At 41.7% G+C, this 18427-nt stretch overlaps 3 protein-coding genes across 3 annotated transcripts; 2 read left to right on the plus strand and 1 right to left on the minus strand.

Moving 5' to 3' along the window:
* Nucleotides 1–432: 432 nt before the first annotated feature.
* Nucleotides 433–6220, plus strand: LOC146379103 (F-box only protein 39-like). The gene is made up of 6 exons (XM_084942398.1): nucleotides 433–3049; nucleotides 3171–3342; nucleotides 3974–4282; nucleotides 4496–4720; nucleotides 5307–5486; nucleotides 5580–6220. Exons 1-6 carry the CDS (start codon nucleotides 2604–2606, stop codon nucleotides 5703–5705), a joined length of 1458 nt encoding a protein of 485 aa, XP_084798524.1. The 5' UTR covers nucleotides 433–2603; the 3' UTR covers nucleotides 5706–6220.
* A 258-nt stretch (nucleotides 6221–6478) lies between these two features.
* Nucleotides 6479–11174, plus strand: slc25a1a (solute carrier family 25 member 1a). Its single transcript, XM_084942400.1, has 9 exons — nucleotides 6479–6885; nucleotides 7298–7405; nucleotides 7482–7581; nucleotides 8290–8428; nucleotides 8509–8593; nucleotides 8692–8796; nucleotides 8922–9037; nucleotides 9118–9191; nucleotides 9293–11174. Exons 1-9 carry the CDS (start codon nucleotides 6654–6656, stop codon nucleotides 9405–9407), a joined length of 1074 nt encoding a protein of 357 aa, XP_084798526.1. The 5' UTR covers nucleotides 6479–6653; the 3' UTR covers nucleotides 9408–11174.
* Nucleotides 11175–12235: 1061 nt separating this feature from the next.
* nle1 (notchless homolog 1 (Drosophila)) lies at nucleotides 12236–18138 on the minus strand. The gene is made up of 13 exons (XM_084942399.1): nucleotides 18053–18138; nucleotides 17354–17508; nucleotides 16978–17198; nucleotides 16723–16802; nucleotides 16557–16633; nucleotides 16373–16470; nucleotides 15372–15564; nucleotides 14507–14642; nucleotides 14105–14151; nucleotides 13818–14020; nucleotides 13520–13679; nucleotides 13366–13436; nucleotides 12236–13253 (listed from the first exon to the last, which is right to left on the minus strand). The coding sequence occupies exons 2-13, from the start codon at nucleotides 17489–17491 to the stop codon at nucleotides 13241–13243; spliced, it is 1437 nt and encodes a 478-aa protein (XP_084798525.1). The 5' UTR covers nucleotides 17492–17508; nucleotides 18053–18138; the 3' UTR covers nucleotides 12236–13240.
* Between the last annotated feature and the right edge of the window lie 289 nt (nucleotides 18139–18427).

The following is an 18427-nucleotide window of genomic DNA, read 5'->3' on the forward strand; positions in this document are numbered from 1 at the left end:
TAAGCAAATGAATGAATCAAGCGGCGATTTACATTTCTATAGATGTCTTGGGCATTTACCCAATATATCTGTAAATGATGTTCATCGACTTGTCGATATTTTTTCCCCGTGCCTCAGCGCAAAAGAGAAAAGGGATTCAAATGTTATATTTCTCAGCTGTCCCTCGTTTATCGCGGGTGTTATGTTCTAAAAATAACCAGCGATAGGTGAAATCAAGTAGCCAATTTTATTTTTTGACGGTGCAAAACGTTTCGTGGACATCGTGGACATACAGTATTGCACTTCAGAGTCACACTGCTAGCGATCGATGCAGCGATTCTGTACTGTACAGGAGAGACATCACGAGGAGATCGTCTGCAGCGATCAGGACTCAGGACACAATGTGACGTAAAAAAACGTAAAAAAACGTAAAAAACTTGCACTAAAAAAATCTGTGAAACAACGAGGTGAAAGGTGAACCGCGTTATTAGCGAGGGACCACTGTAATTTTCAAGGTAAGTCACAACATACCCTTCGTAAATACTAATGTATAGAAACCCTTACCAACAATCATTCATTTTTTGTGTGGCTTTTTTCACGGTTTGTTAACATGCTGTGTAGGTGTGTACTTGACTAGCTGATATCGACATAAGGGGAAACATCTGGTTTGACTATTCTTCACCTGTAGTTTGAATGCTGAACATTTGCCTGTTTAAATCATAAGACCAGTCACTATACAGAGATGTGCTTCTGAATGTGGACGATGTGTCTTCTGCTGCAGAAGAGTGATGTAAACAACTGATCGATCTAAACTCTTTAAACGTCAAAATTGATCATTAGATTTTTTATGACACAACAGCGGTGAGTGTCCCCACCTTCTGCTCTTTGTAACTTAACGCAATCTTTCCGTTTTCGAGTTTTGGACATGATTTTGGAGTATATTTTCGCAGTAGCGATTGACCGCAAAGTAAAGCTACCGGAAATGTACAACCCCACATCCGGTCTCAAACCAGGAAGTTAGCATTTTCTCATGCACAGTTTAAATCTTTTAATTGTATTTTTTCAATAAATAATGTTAGAAATGGACTAAATGGCGCAAATATGCACTCACGTTCTTATTTAATTTTATTTTAATTTTAATTTAATTTTTTTTAACTTAAGATCTTTAGGCAGAACATTCTTATTGGATATTCATCAGGGGAATTATCATATACATGTCTTGTCTGTTGGATACACTGGCAATAAATTCACCATTAGCACTGGACAGGTTTAAACGTGACTTAATGAGTTAATAAGTGTTTATAAGTAGGGTATATCTCAGTATGTTCTGTCTTTTCACTTCTCTATTTTTTAAATTTCATCTTTACTACAAATCCCCTTTTGTTTATTTCCCCTAATTCCTTTTTTTCTTTGATTTATCACACTCATTTGAGGTTTTTGACCTCATGCAGTCCAATCTGATGTCAAGGGAGCCTAAAATGTAAAACTGATCAATAACAACCCATAAAAAAGTTTCAAAAACAGCTCAAAATCCCCCCATTGTGAACAAATAACATAGTTTCCGTTTTTCCACATTCAGTTTATCTGCTGTCATGTAAATGCTATATCATAAGTAAAAAACTGCACTGGCTCGGCTCTTCAACTTCCATCTTAGCTCCCTTTTCTTTGTGAACTGCTGTCACAATGTGATCTATTGGCTTGTTTTTTGGTGCAAAGTCCATCTTTTATGCAATTTTATCTTAGTTTACTTTACAAACCAAGACAATAAAGACAAGCTATCTGTGTCAGTCAGCCTGTGACATGGTCCGGTGTGAAATTCAGGCAGATAAGGGAGAGTTAGCCTGCTAAAGTATTATATAAATATGTCAACCCTTTACTATATGTGTGTGGTCAAGTACTACAACCAGACATGGTGCTGTTTTTCCTCTCCAGGATAACATAATATTTGTCACTTATAGCTAATGTCCATCAGGGTACAAGTTGGGGCACAACACAAAGACAGACAATCATTCCTGTTCACATTCATGTCTGCGGTCAGCTTAGAATCACCAATTCTAAATTGACCGCACGTCTTTGGACTGTGGGAGGAAGCCAGAGTACCCGAAGAAAACCCAAGCAAACAGACTCAAGACTCAAGGAGGGGCAGCCATCTGACTGGTTGGTGGGTGAGGAGAGAAAACACAGACTTAGAAAGAGAGGATATAAAGTTTAATGGCATGCTGCAGTGGTATATAAGTGTGGGGAGTGAAAAGAGGCCATATACTAATGTTAAAATGAAAATGAGTCAATTACTATTCATTATAACATGATTAGTTACAATTTATAAACCCTTCATAAAAGCAGCCTGTTTTAAAGGGAGTGAATGGAATGTTTTGAACAGAAAACTGAGCTGGTTCCATGTGATGTCACAATATTCTGTGCCAGATTCTTCTAGAATCTTATTGGCTGTTGGACTCCTTGTGGCTGTAGGTAGTCTCCCTGTCATTCCTTACATATTGATGTAACATTTTTCAATGTTTTCTTTAAACTACAGTGGGATTAGCCTGTGTCCTACACATCTACTTTCACTGAAGTCCACTGTGAGAGTACAAGCTGCAGAAATCTTGTAATCCAAATATTCAAACATGGAAAACCTAGAGGAGAGCATTGGGGAAGAAGAGAATTATGGCATTGATCAGGAATACAGTGATCCAGAGACAGGAGAATATTTCACTGATGACAGCTGTGACTGCATCTTAGACAGGAAAATCATGTGGCTGACACTTCCTCGTCTGTGCTTGGAGCGTGTATTCAGTTTTCTGCCAGACCGGGATCGCAAAACTGCAGCTCTTGTTTGTCATCAGTGGCACAACGTCATGCGCTCACCTTCTCTCTGGCGCCACCGCCATTTTCACTTCAGTGGTCGGATTTCCAAATTCAGGAAGCCAGATTACTCCTCTACCATTGCCTATGTGAGCCATCTGGGCGCCTACCTGGAGAGGTTGGAGGTGACTGTGTGTCCTCCAAGAAAAACCCAGGCAGCCCTGAGACTGAAGGGAGCGATCACTCAACTGTTTTCTGAGCTCATCAGGTAAAAGAGGCCTGTCTGAACCAACTCGTGGTTTTACACAAATTAGGGCCCCACTCTGTTACCCTGTGCAATACAAGTAAAAACTCACACTGCAACCTTATTATCATTGCGACCTCCACAGGGTGAGGGCCCCACTGCGCTCGCTAGCCGTCATGAACCTGGAGTTGGACAGAAGCGCTTGGACTTCAAGCCTCAGAGCCTCATTGGTGGGCTGCCTGATTTCATTCCTCCAGAGAGGCAGCTCAAAACTCAACTCCATTTGTCTGAGCGGGATGCGAAACTGCATCCATCAGGTGACTACAGCACACATCCTAAGATAATGTTTCAGCAGCTATATGTCACCACCCAACTTCCAGCTCTTCACTACAGTGCTAGAGTTATTTAAAACACAGAACAGATCTCATCAGCTGAGAACTGGAGTATTGTGTGTGTCAATTAATCAGTCTTCATATTAAATAGTAACTTAAATTTTGGTGAAAAGTTACTAAAAGATGTTCAAATTCAGCGACATAAGACTACATTACTGAACTGAATTGAAGCTAAGTAGTTTAATATTCTAATTTAAATCAAATATCTTCTTTGTGATGCTTGATTCTTCCCTTAATGTTTTATAATAAATGCCACAATTTTAGTTACCAGTTTGCAGGTCTCCATATAAAGCTGCAGTAAGTTTGTGTTTAAAGCCTCTCCTGCCAGACAATCACAAGCTAGAAATGTTGACTTTTGGGTTCACATCAATCACAAACTCCTAAATATCAAGCCCAGTGGAGCTGTAACACTCCTTATTACTTCCTAAATGGATTTCTGATAGTTTAAAGTCTAAGACCTCTCACTGAGCAATGTTTTCTTTCTAGGCTAGATTGATTATTATACTGATTGTGGTCTTCTTAATCTTTATATGGTTTCTGAACCTTTAACTTCTAGGGTGTGGAGCTGCTTTCTGCCTTGTTACATTATGAGACGCGCTTCTACCCCCGGTGCTATATTTCCTCTTTGGATTTGGAAGCATTCTTTTCTGGTTCGGTGAACGTCTACCTCAACTCCAGCGTGCCCGACAACCTGAGCCAGTTGCAGTGTCTCACCGATCTGAGGCTGAGTTACTCCTGTTTGTCAGATGAGCTGCTAATGGCACTCCAGCAAAGACACGGAGGAGGGAGGCGAAAGTCCAGCAGAGATGGCAACACCCTGCAAACATTTTTACTGCACTGCTGTCTTAAAGAACCACATCAACAGGTAAGCATGAAACAAACCTTTCAAGTGGCCTTATTTTATTATTGTGTGGGGATGTGTGAATGATGTAGCTGTTATCCCCAACAAAAACTGGATTCACTGCTTCTGTGGTTGGACACAATGTAATGGCAGATGTATAGATCCTGGGTAGGAAGACAGGGTTTAAAATACCCCCACAGGTCTAATTTCCATCTCCGCTTCTTTTTGTCTGTCAAGCTGATTTGTGGCAGCTCATGGGCAACTTTGGCATCAAGCTGCCCAGACCTCAAAGTCAAGATTTCAGTGAACCAAGTTGTTAACAATGAACGCCTCGCCAGGATGCTGCTGCCCGAGATTCCCCTGAGTGAATACTGCATGTCTGCTTTCTACTCGCCCAACGAAGACTGGAGTCCCAAGCCTCTCCTCAGCGACATACTGCCTCAGTACAGACACACCCTTCAGGTCAGGGTGCTGAGCAGGCAGCATTACAGAGTTCAGAGTGTAGATATGATATGTTAAAATGAATGCCTGCTCATTACAATCAGCACATTACTGTATGCTATATATATTACATCAGCTCATTTGAATTTGATCTGCAGAGGCTCTGAAGTTGAAATTAACAGACGTTCTCTCAACTTATGTCCACAAGCTTGGTTAGTCACAAGCAATGTCATTACATCTGCAACCAGGAATAACATTGCCTATTGGTCATTGTTTATGGCATTTATTGTGGATTATTGATGGGATTGTTACTAGATTTTTAAACATTCCCCAAGAAGGTTCAAATCCACTGGCTGGCTGGTGCCTTTCTTTGCGAAATCATTTAATGTGATACAACACATGAGTACTGTGTAAATGATGCTTCAAGAAGAGGGAACTGAAGGGCATGTGGCCTCGTCCCACAAACTTTACAAGAGATTGGCTGAGACAGTCTTTAGTAACACACTATGTTTAAAGAACTAAGCGTTGAATTAAAGAACAGCAGTTGCCTGATGGAGAACTGGCTTAACATGAACCTAGTTACTGAATCAAAATCATTATCCTGCAGCATCTAAACCTGGACTTCGGTGCAAACAACTTCGGTGAATCTTTGGATGAGGAGCTGTTGGAGCTGGTTAAAGTGTGTGAGCGTCTGGTGAAGCTGAGCATCTGCGCATTCTTGGAAATCCGAACTGTTGCGAGGCTGCTAGACATGAGTTTAACTCAAAGCTCTCTCAAGGAGATCCACGTAAGACGAAACAGCAATGTCAACCTGACTCTGCACACACAATAAAGATACACACACACTCACAATAATGCTTTTAAACATTTTATCTTGCAGGTAAGAATTCGCAGCTTTAATGAAGGTGCTGGAGAGGAGGAAGAAGCACTGGAGGAAATGCTGTCTTCCTACCTTCATCTTCCTCCTGATCTGTGTTTTTCTGCCATAATTTACCCGTTTGAATAACACTTTCACGGGGATTTGTCGACCAGCAAAGGACAAACAAAAAAAACAAATAAATGAGTGAAGCATAAAAAGCATCTTTTTTTGCAAATAATCAAACCAAAAGAGTAATAACTGGCCATTTTTATGTGGATTGCCCGCCCACTAGCTGTCTCTCACTCCCTCTCTCTGTCTCTTGACTGTTTTTCTCAGGGGTGGTGTGAGTGGCAGTGGGGGGTGTGCATGGAAACGCTGACCTAGTTTCTCAGTGAAGGGTGATGAGGGAAGCAGAGTGTGCACGTGTGTGCATGCATGCATATGTGTGTGTGGGAGAGCTCTATTTAAGGGAACAGGAGTTAAGAGGCAACAGCAACATACCAAACTCTTGCTTACACAGCTCACGCCTAACTGCACATGAAGTCAAGTGTATTGTGGGCTTTCAGTCATATTCGTTTAATTTTTTTCTGTTATTATCATTATCTGTGCCACGACACCTCACCTCATTATTATTACGTATAGAGCTCGTACATAAAAAAGGATGTGGGCTAATGTAACATTTATCTAAATGCTGGGGTATTTTAATTTGGTTACTTGAAACATCAAGCACCATATCTGTATTTATCTGTACAGTAATGTTAATTCACCCCTCTTTCAGATTCTTATATTATATTCAATAATTTATTCAGTAAAGGTTTATAGTCGGATGATATAAATTTATCTCCTCACATCAGGCAAACAGCATCCTGCACCTCATTGGTCGCCAAAAGCCTCCGCCCCCTGTAGATCACGTGACCAAATAATGACATTAGGCAGCGCGGCGGATCAGCCGATGGTCTGTCCAATCACCTGACCGCTGTTTGAATATTGATGCTCTGCCTGCCGCCACATTGCTACGCCTTTCCCATGCTGCTGCTGCTGTTGTTGTTGTCTGATATTGTTTGAGTGGGACCGTCGTAAAATCGAGAAAGAAAAATGTCCTCGCTGCTTAAGCCGTTTTCGGTGTGTGAGGGGCCTTGCGAGAGCTGCGGTGTGAGGAGAGGATGCCAGAGCTCGGCTCCGGATCGGCAGCCTCCATCCCAGCGTCCGGCGGCGGGCCTGGGCGCTGTGCCGGCACACCAGCGGTCGTACGCGGCGAGGAGGAACCTTGCGGCTGCCGCGATCGGAGGGAGGAAAATAACACATCCCGGAAAGGCCATCCTCGCAGGTTGATTTTACGACCTATTCAGCCGGCAGATCCCCACCCCTGCTCTCATAGCCGCTTAGTGCTTGCCACACACAACCAGCGCAGACTAATCTCAATCTGTCGCCCATTAAGGCTGGCCATGCAGAACTGGGTCAAAGCTGCAGTGATGCTACTGCATGATGTAGCTGCACGTTAGTGTTAGTCTTTAATGCACCTCTGAGGTAATCTAAAAACGATGTAAGGGATGCTGAAGGGATTGTGCTGCAGAACCATCTCATCTTTTTGTTTTTTTCTTTCATGCGGAAGTAGAAAATGCTGGCAAGGTCTCCCCCCCCCCTTTGCTGCCCTAAGAACATTCAAGAAGAGTTGTGCACAGTGAGTCAACAAACACCAACAGCAGCGATTCTCCCTCTCCCCTTGTCTCCTCATTCAGGTGGCATCGCAGGAGGAATCGAGATCTGTATCACCTTCCCTACAGAGTATGTCAAGACCCAGCTGCAGCTAGATGCAAGAGTAAACCCGCCGCGATACAGAGGGATTGGTAGGTCACTGGGACATACATGTGAAGTTGGTCTTGTGCTGGTCTACTCACTCGTGGGCATGCTGTGTACTTGCAGGTGACTGCGTGAAGCTGACTGTGCAAGACCATGGGCTCAGGGGGTTGTATAGAGGTCTCAGCTCCCTGCTGTATGGCTCAATACCCAAGTCTGCAGTCAGGTGAAGATGCATGCATCATATAGAGTAGTTTAATATAAAGATATTATGTGGGAACCCCCCCCCCACACACACACACACACACTCGAAACAATTCAAAAGGAAAAAAAGAAGCGCGGCTGTGATAGGGAAGCACTTGGGCCTCTTGCATCCTTTTGTTTTGCAGAATCACAGATGAGCTGGGTTGCAAACTTGAAACGGATGAAGCAGCTGACTGATGTTGAATCAGTGACACAGCATTTCTTAGTACTTAGCTAACCAGCATCTATGTTTTTCAAACTGTTTGGGCTTTTAAACATGAAAAGAGACCATAAAGAAAAAGCAGCAGTGTACACTCACTCTAGATAACGTTTTTGTCCTGTCTCCCCCCTCACCCCCAACCAGTAGCAGCAGATGACTGCCTCTCTCTAATCCTGGTTCTGCCGGATGTTTATTCCTGTTAAAAGAAAGTTTTTCCTTCCCACTGTCACCAAAGTGGTTGCTCACAGGGATCACCTGATAGTTGGGCTTTTCTCTGTAACTGTAGGGTCTTTACCTTACAATATGAAGTGCCTTGAGGCAGCTGTTGTTGTGATTTGGCACTGTATAAATGAAATGGAATTGAACTGAATAGATAAATTGCATTTCAAACCAGCTGCTTTATTTGTTTTGATAACTTTTGCCAGTATTGCTCTGGTGGTGACCCGGTCAATCAACCAATCTTTCTTACAGGTTTGGCATGTTTGAAATGCTCAGCAATCCAATGCGAGATGCGACAGGGCGGCTAGACAACACACGGAGCCTCTTGTGTGGTTTGGGCGCCGGAATAACAGAGGCAATAATAGTGGTCTGCCCCATGGAGACGCTCAAGGTTCGTTGGAGGAGCGTGTGTGCGACTACACGGGTCTGTCGTGTCATCAGTGAGTAAACTGGTCTTATGAAATCTTGCAGGTGAAGCTGATCCACGACCAGTGCTCCCTCCGGCCTCGCTACAGAGGCTTCTTTCACGGAGTCAGCGAAATTATCAGAGAGCAAGGTAAGAGAAGGAAATCTAAAGCAGCCGAGTGGTTGTAACTACAGATGTGCACGTGTGCTTGCGATTCACAATGAGTCAAACTGTTTTAACCCGTTCAGGCGTGAGGGGGACGTATCAAGGCCTAACGGCAACCGTGCTTAAACAAGGAACGAATCAGGCCATCCGATTTTATGTCATGAACGCACTTCGCAATTGGTACAAAGGTGAGAAAGTGTGCTTTGCTCCAATATCATGCAAGCGTACTGCCTGTTAGAGCAGTCACAGTTGACTGATGGGCTTCCCTCCCCATGGTTTGGACATTAATGCATGTTTGGATTTGACCTCTAAGGGGATGATTCCAGGAAAGAAATGCACCCAATCGTCACAGCCATGTTTGGAGCAACAGCGGGAGCGGCTAGCGTTTTTGGAAATACACCTCTGGATGTCGTTAAGACCAGGATGCAGGTAGGGAAGCATAAGTTCTAATGATTTTCTTGCTGTTGTCTGGTTATCTTTTTGAAAACCATTGTTTTACTGGTTTGTAGGGTTTGGAGGCTCACCGCTACAAAAACACAATGGACTGTGCCTTCCAGATCTTGAAACAAGAAGGACCGCAAGCGTCAGTAACTGATATCCTCCTTTTCTAGCTTGTCTTAGTTTTGTTTTTTTTTTTTAATCTTACATCTAACCTCATCTCGCCTTGTTGTCGTCCCCCTGCAGGTTTTATAAAGGGACAGTTCCCAGGCTTGGCCGCGTGTGCTTGGATGTGGCCATAGTCTTCGTCATCTATGAGGAGGTGGTCAAACTGCTTAACAACGTGTGGAAGACCCAGTAGACGGGAGAGGTGGGGGGAGCACAGACCAGTGCCTCATGCTACGCACAACTGAACACCTCTAATCTCGTTCTTGATCAATTTGATGGCCACGAGCAGATGACATGTCGTCTCGGCCAGTCTCCACACTGTTACACATTCTAAATAAATTAAAAGACTCTAAACAAAGTGACTGAAAAGGAAAAGCAGAGACGTTAGTTGCACTAAATAGTTCAATGTCAGACTAACAGGAGATGATTTGATTTTGAAGGGCGAGACGAGGGAGATGAGGGGAGGACGTGTTCGGTGCACCTGACCTAACTTGTAAGCTCGGTTTTGTAAATCTCATCATCACAAACATGATATAACAAATGGAAACGTTTCGACTCAAAGGTCCAAATTTAGAAGGGGAACAAAAGGGAAGAAAACACATGACCACTGTTTTAGCTTTTGATGACTGTTGTTACCTTACATGTTGTAGAGTGAACACTTTGTAACGAAACCATTAATGTGTCTTTTGACTCACTGAGTACTTACTATACTGAGCAGAGAACGACAGAGAGGGCGATGCTTTAACACATCTGTGCAGTGTTTCAACACATCATAGCGTTGCCGTTGCTTACCCTGCTGTGCTTGTGGCATCATCGCACTGTAACATTCACAGGATATCTTTTCTGTGTCTCTATGATGAACTCTGAGATGAACATTTTACAGCCGCTGCTGTGTACAAAGTATTGCTGCATGTATGTTAATGTGGCATCAGTCTAACACACTGACAGTGGCTCGCAGGCTGCTCAAGGCTACACAAACTGGTCTGGAGCCTGTGCCTCTCCAGCGGATCATTTCAGGGTCTCAACCTGTCAGAAGTGATGATTAATCTAGTGATGTAGGAAACAAATCTGTATGTAGCGCAGTCTTTACACGGGGATTTGGTGAGCTTTTGGTTGCTAATCTGGTAAGATTCTTAAAGCTTTGAATTCTCTACAGCAGCACATGAAGGCTTCATTTGGGAATATTTGATCCGTATTGCTTTATTCTGACCCTCAGTCTGAACCATTTTCAAGCAAATGCAGGCGTGAAGCATGGGGGGAAGAAAGGTTGTGCCAAGCTGAAAATAAGCCATATTTCTTTAATAATCTTCAGCTGTTCTGCTTATGGATTCACTCATCAAAAGGACTAATTGGACATTAAGCAATTTTAAGATTCTTTAACTGAAGGTCAAGCATCTCAAAAGCTAAAGATTGCTAAAATTGCTAATTAGCTCCTCTAATTTACTTCAGTACTACGAGTTTTCAAAATATTGGCGCAATTTATAATTTTTAATCTGCAACATGTAGTAAACAGATTTTTTTTTTTCCCATATCACATCTACAGCGCCTGAAACTTCCACAGTACCATGTCAGAAGCTCAATCAATGGGGGAGGCTCAGATTTGATTGACCTGGTGGCACCACAGAAGCCTTTCTGTCCTCTTTGCCAAACTGCTTCAGCAGGATCTCTAGCATAACGTCCTCAATAGCAGAAAATCTTTAAACCAAGAGCAGCAAAATATTGTTTGTTTAGGTCTCTACCACCGTTTTCACTTATTAATGCACTTTTTTTTAAAAAAACTGTTTGGACTTTGTGTTTAAGGTTTACTGCTTTTCATACGTAGGGGAAACAGCATTTGAGATTTGGCAGTCATTGTTGATCCCTGCTGGGCACATTAAAGGTTTGGTGTTTTTGTTGAAAACCATCAATGCTCATGTATGATGCATATAACCAGATATTACTAATAAACTTGTGATTATTATGCCTGAGTGAGTTTGATTACTCTAGTCTACCAAAAAAAAAGAAACGTTTGCTACTGGGAACTTCAGACCAGATCTTCATCTACTTATTTTAAATAATTACAGAAAGTTTGCCCAATTTATGATGTTTCTCGACAGTTCAAAATAGCACAATATCTGGGTTTCAATTTCCCACTAAAGATGCTTTGATCCATTTGTTTTGAAAACAAACCACAAGATGATACCAGAGTCGTGTTTAAGCAGATTTCTGCCGATTTAGCTCAAAATAATATGAGGTCAGAGTGCTAAAACATGTTTGAGGCACTTGCTTTTCCGTTTGTACTGCACATCAATCTCACTTTGCAAGAACCAACAGCAGTTACCCATCATGCTCAGGATTAAAATTTCCCTGATATCAGCTTCCATCACTGTTAGATCTTGATGAAATCTTTGCCCGTGCTGATCACAGAGATTTGGTGGAAAAAGTCGAGAATGTAAAAAGCGCCCCTTCAGTAAACTGGCACTCATTAGCTGATAAGCTTTCAGGATGTTATCCACCAGCTCAGTATAAACCTCTGCTCAGTGATTGCCAAGAAAATTCTGGAAAACCTGCTGCTGATTCAGTTGGCTTTAGTTTCCTTTTGAACTCATCCTCAAACATTTATTCACAGATTTCAGGACCAACAAAAAACACCTTCCTTAAATTTGGCCTCACTTGAGAATAAACATATTTCTTAAATGCTTCTGTCCGGTCATCATTGTCGTCCAATACTTCAATGTGCCACACAAAAATGACTTTCAGATGTGGAGTTGGCACGTGTTAAAGTTCAGGTGAAAGAATCCAAGCAGCAAAATGCTTGTTAACCAGGTTAACATCCTTCACTGCTGAATCCCAACAATATCCAACTGTTTATATTTTTATCAACAGTCATAATGTAAACAGTGAGTCACCAGCACAGTAGTCTGAATAAGTTCAAGTTCCAGCAAACAACCAACAGCCTAATTACATCAGAGGACAGTTTGAAGTGGCTTTAAAACCTGACACAAGGTTCTGTTGAAGGCACAAAACTGCTGCTTTCACTGATTAGAGTTAAAAATATTTATTTATACAGTAAGAACTGCCATTACATATTTCTGGAAATCTTGATTTTATAAACAAATCCGATGATTGGCGGTGGAGTTCATACCTAACAGAGCTCAATAGACTTCCCGGTTAGGTAAATAATGAATATATTTCACATGCTGGTTTCCACCAGTGCTTTTATAATAAACGATCACTTAAAGTGGATGAACACTTTAAGCTGATTCTTGAGTGGGATCAGGAAACTAATATAAACATGCTGATTTATATTTACATTCCTGTAACAAAAATGGTCAACCTGGCATTTCCAGTGCGGGCTGTGACTCAAACAGTTCAGAGTTGGTGACACTTGGCTTCACCACAGAGGCAGAAAAATCAGCAGATTGCAGCTTTGCTGGCAGGAGATTAAAGGCTGAAGGAGCACGGCGAGCACCATCTGCATTTACATCACAGAGGAAGGCTTCACTGCCCCCACCTGATACTCACAGTTTATCTAGTGAGGCCTAAGGTGACAAAGTAGCAAACATGGTCCTGAAAATATGCAGTTCCTTGCTCCAAAATAGGAAACCATAAACATGTGTCAGGATCGGTTTCAATAGATGCACAACCTCGTTTGGCTTTTAACCACATGTGCATGGCAACCGAGCAAGTTTCTGAAGCCATGTCAGAGCGTCTGATCTAAAATTGAATTGTAAACCAAGATGAGACGATAATAGGAGAAGGTATACTACACATTACAATCTACTTGCAATAAGTTTAAGAGGCAGATGATTTTACATTCTGGTTCATCTGATTGCTTTTAAGCTCTTGCACTGTTAATATTCCCACATGGGCATTTGTATTGTGACTGCATTTGCATTCTCTGACACTCCCACTAGTGACAGATACTTATGAAGTCAAATGGGTAATTAGATAAAATCTAGCTGCCCTTGTTCCAGCTGTCAGCTGTTTGGAAGGAAATGATGTGACAATCCTTTGTCAAAGTCCAGAAATAGAAGAGAACTGTGGTTATCTTCTCCATCTAAAGAAAGAAAGAAAGAAACAACGCAAGGTAGATGTTTTAGGTGTGCGGAAATGCTGAAACTCTGATAAACAGATGGATGGATGGACAGGTTTCCTGGAATCATACTCACATTCTGAGACACTTGTCTTTTCCGCCACTGGCCACTCTCTGCCCATCAGGACTCCAGTCCACAGCGTAAACCTGCACAGATAAGACTTAAGGTAATTCAGGAACAGTAATCAGCATTTAGAAGGAAGTATTTATATCAAATTTCCTTCCCCCACCTCATCAGCATGACCTGGCAGGTCCATGTTGAGCTTCCCACTCTTAATATCCCACACTTTAAGCGTGCTGTCACTGCTGCCGCTGACCAGCAGCCTGCTGTCTGCTGACCATGCTATTTGATACACTGATGCCACATGGCCACGCAAGGACATTAAGTACCTGTGGGCAAAAGGACACAAGCAGGTAGAGTCATAATCTCTAAGATGTACATCTTTGGCTGTACAGCACCATCGCCTGGACAAAAGTTGTATTACTTGCAAATTAATTTATTATTCCTTGTGATGGTGATTCTCTTACTTTCCAGTGCGTCCGTCCCAGATTTTAACAGACTTATCGAAGGAGGCAGAGGCAAGAAGCCTGGTGTCTGGGGAGAAGAGCACTTCATTGACCAGAGCGCTGTGGCCCGTCATCCTGGCCAAAGGCTTTTTGTCTTGTGCAGGATTCCACAAGAACAAAGTGAAATCATCTGAGCCAGAAACCAAGCGCTCTGGAGCTGAGCCCTGCAGCAGAAGATAAAGGTCAGGGTGCTAAAACAGGGAGGAAGGACATGTGACTTTTTACAAATCTCAACAAAGGGTACCTACCCTGACTTTATTATATCTCTCTAAGGCTTTCTCCTTCAGCTCTTCCACTGGAGAGAAGAAGAAAAACTTGTTATATGAAAACAACCCCCTTTAACTATGTGAGACCAGAAAGGTGACCGAACACACAGCAGCCATGCTAGCTGTATCTGTGCTGCCAAAACACTCTAATATCACACATTTTTTGCTACTAAAAAAACCTGTCTAAATGGTAAAATGTCAGACCGTGTGGTGCATATGTGACACTTTGTTTTCTGGAGTCAGACCTATTAAAAAGTAAATGCTAAAAAAAACCCAAAACAAAAACAAACAAAACAAAAAAAAAAAAAAACCTCACCATACATGGCAATGATCAATTACTAAAAATCAGAATGTTAAAGAACATGCAAGTGTTTTGGGTCTTACATGATCCAGTGAGATCCTGAGGGTTGACAGTGGCATTTGCGGGTTCAAAAGCTCCTGTACGCAGGACATAGTCAGTGCTGAGAGCCAGGGTGTTGACCCAGTGGGCGTGGCCCTGCAGAGTCCTGCATTGGACACCCTGCATCAAAGAGATGAAACTAAACACACGTTTCATCCAAACACTTCACGGATTTCTCTTTGCTCTTATCCTCATCCTCTCTGTGGCCATTAATATTTTAGTGTCTCAGCCACACATGAACATGCTGTTAATAAGTCTAATCATAAAACCTTTCAACTGACCTGCACAAGGGCTCTCTAAGAGCAACAATTTTTTTTATGTTAACAGTATGTATATACTTGAAATAACCAGCCATTTTGTTAGGTACACATGCTCAACTGCTTGTTACCACAAATATCTCATCAACTTCACAGCAGCAACTCAATCGGTTTAGGCATTTAGATGTGAAGTCATGGCCAGAACGACCTGCTGAAGTTAAAAACAAACATCATAAAGGGGAAGAAAGGTGACTTTGAAGGTGGTCGTTGGCGCCAAATGAGCTGATCTAAGTATTTCAGAAACTGCAGATCTGCTGGGATTTTCCCCACACAGCCGGCAGCAGCAGCTCTCTGGGTGAAAATGCCTTTCTGATGCCATAACATTTGTCTATATTAGCATTATTAGCCTACATTTTTTATGCACAAGGAACAAAAAAAAAAAAAAAAAAACTAAATAAAAACAGTGGATTGGATTACTCATGTTTCATGCACAAGAATACACACCAATATTGTTTAACATATTAATGAAAAAGAAACATACCATATCGCTCTTATAACCCTTTAATACCTTATATTTCACACACACACTTACATCTTTTGCTCTCCACACTTTGACAGTCCTGTCCTGGGACGAAGTGTACAGAAGTCCATCTCCTCCCCATTTCACGCATGTCACTGATTGAGTGTGCCCAGTCAGGATCTTCTCACATCGTCCCAGCACTGTGTCCCAGATACGTATTGAGCCGTCCTTAGAGCTGCTGGCCAAGTACCGACACTCTGGATTACTGAAAGGGATAAGAATAAAAACAACTATAAGACCACAAAGTTTAAGTTAGTCCAACACGATAATCAAATTATAATCAATACCTGCACAGTTGTAATGTAGTGACTTCACATTTAAGGGAAACTAACTTCTTGTGTCTGTAACTTTAAGGCATTTCTGAAACCTTGTGATTTATTTGTTTGCCATACCTACTCTGACAATTACAGCACATTTCCAACACAGTATTGTTTTTCCGGCAGCCTAAAAAACAGACACCCTCTCCATCCTGCTGTTGAATAAGTAGTTTAGATATATCTGAACATATATTGGCTGCCTGACTCAAAGGATGTGCCTCTTCCTGAATAACTTAAGAGTCCAAGGCTGATCTACAATATCGTTTGTATAACTGTAAATTACAAAATGCTTTTAAATTAAGTTTGGCTTCTTATGAAACAGAATTCGTGTGTTACAGTTTCATTTCACAGTGCAATATTTCAGTGGAGTGTTTTTGTAATTGCTATGCAACTAATTGCCATCTCTATAAACACATTTTTACAGATTATCAGGCAAGGGAAGAGATTTTTGGTAGCTTAAGTCGTTTTGCTTTTATTTGTAGTCCAGCTGTAGTTCACAAATCACAGGATTTATCTGCATGCAGATCCATGTGAAGAGCAAAAGACCATTTTTTTCCCTAAAAAACTCAATTTTTAGAAAGGAGTAAAAGTACTGTATATTTTTTAAAGTTTCGTATATAAAATGGGTCTGAATGAGAGGTCTGCAGTCAAATAACAGAGAAATTCAGGGAAGTGAAAAATCGATCGAGTGCTCACAGATGAAGAGGTTCCCAGCAGAGCCAAGTGATCCATTTGGTGTGTCCTGTCAAAGTCCTCCCTATCTGCGCACCCGTCACTGGATCCCACAGACATATCTAGAGAAAGAAAAAAATAGAAAGGTTTAATGAATGCATCTTTGAAACCTAATTATGGATCACGTGTGTTTGTTTTTGAAGCACACCTGACTGTTCTTGCATCCTGAAGCCAGCTTCTTTCCATCAGGTGACCAGGCGATGCTCAATACCCAGTGTGTGTGTCCTAAAATGAACAATGGTGTATTAAAGCAATCAGTCACTTGAAGTTCAATGATTATCAGATCATGCTGCCTTGTAGATGTTATTTTATACCCCTGGATGTGTGGTGGGGCGTCTCAGTTGTCAAGTCCCAGAAGCGCACTGTGGTGTCGCCTGAACCACTGGCCAGATATCTGAAACAAAAACAGACAAATGGATCAATGTTTAAATCTAATTAGAGGTGTGGTGTCACAACATAATTCCATTTTCATATACTGTTACACAACTCCGACCCAGAAGGTACAAGAGATTATGACAAACTGGCAGAGAAAAGCTGACATCTGTTCACTTTGTGTCAAAGGTACCCACTTGCCAGTGGGGCTGAAAGCGACTGAGATGACGGCCTCAGTGTGTCCCTGCAGTGTGCTGGTGCAGCGTGTCACAGCCCGAACCCTGAACAGAGCTTGAGGCTGGTACACCACAGGCAGAACTTGTTCGGTTTCAACCCCAAGAGCCTTAACGCATGTCCCCAGGCTGGACACCACCTCCATCTCCCCTTGCACAAAGAATGCCAGCGGGACTGGCTCCTCCTAGAGTGGATGACAGCAAAAAAAAGAAAAAAAAAAGAAAAAGCATGTTTACTAGATATTCAATTCAACATTGATATCATGACCATCATATTTGATTATTTCAATCTGGGCTATACATTTACACAAAACACTGTATACTTATGTTGTATAATTACCTTCTGAAGCAATGCATTGCAGACGAGCTGTAGTTTGTCTTGGGTAATGTCTAAAGGCACATCGAAAGGTGAACCCAGGATCTCCCCATTCTCGTCCTGAAACTGTATCAAAAGCCGCTCCACGTCCTCACTCGACATGTCTGCTTCAGGTCCACCTGTAAAGAGACCATATTTTAAAAATGTTTAACATTTCTACAAAAATACAATAACATTTCCGAAGAAATAACAAATGCAGATAGACAACGGGCAAACAATGTTTCAAAATGTGGAAGTCTTAGTGGTGCTGAATTACTAACATACACTGATATTGCTGTGCATCGCCCTAAACGTGGTTTAATTACAAAGCACTACTCAGTTTTTCAGCTAGCTAAAGTCAACGAGACAATGTCTAACATCAGTTCATTCAAGTTAATTTAAGCAAATGAAGCAACAGGCAGCATGTTGCAGAGCCATTTTAAAAAGTTATTACGAAAACTTCAACTGAATTGTCCTACCTGAATATTTGCTTTGGTTTACTGTTTTGCTAGCTGACTTCAGTCTGTCATGCTAACCGAGCTAGCTTGCCGTTAGCCAACAGTTTAACAATCTATATCCTTTCATAGCCGAGCCCAGGCCAGTAAGATAACTGTAACTTGTTTGCACAACTGCGTCCGGGTTTATACGACATTATATTATAAAATAACTGTGCTAAATCCTTACCTTTAGAGCGGTAGCGACGAGATTAAGATTCCCACGTGTGTACCACCACAGAGCCTTTAAATGAAAGATATGTAAAGAAGTCGTCGAAGATCACGTCAGTTAACGGGTTGACGCAATGAATTATGGGACGTAGCCGTGCTCCTTCCTTCTCCATAGACGGAGTCCAGTCATCTTTACTTTCATAACGTCTCTGTAAGATCGAGCTTTCTTAAATGTCCTATCTTATGAACTGGACAGGAAACTAACTTTCACAGGGGGGCATTTACTCAAATTTTCTCAAACTTTTTATTCCATATTTTATTCCATATTTATTTAGATATATAAAAAATGGATAGAAAAATATCCATATTTATTCAGTTTAAATAAATAAATGAA

This window comes from Perissodus microlepis, chromosome 10 (genome assembly GCF_051167445.1).
Source record: "Perissodus microlepis isolate ML-2025 ecotype Zambia chromosome 10, ASM5116744v1, whole genome shotgun sequence".
In the NCBI taxonomy this organism is placed as follows: Eukaryota; Metazoa; Chordata; class Actinopteri; order Cichliformes; family Cichlidae; genus Perissodus; species Perissodus microlepis.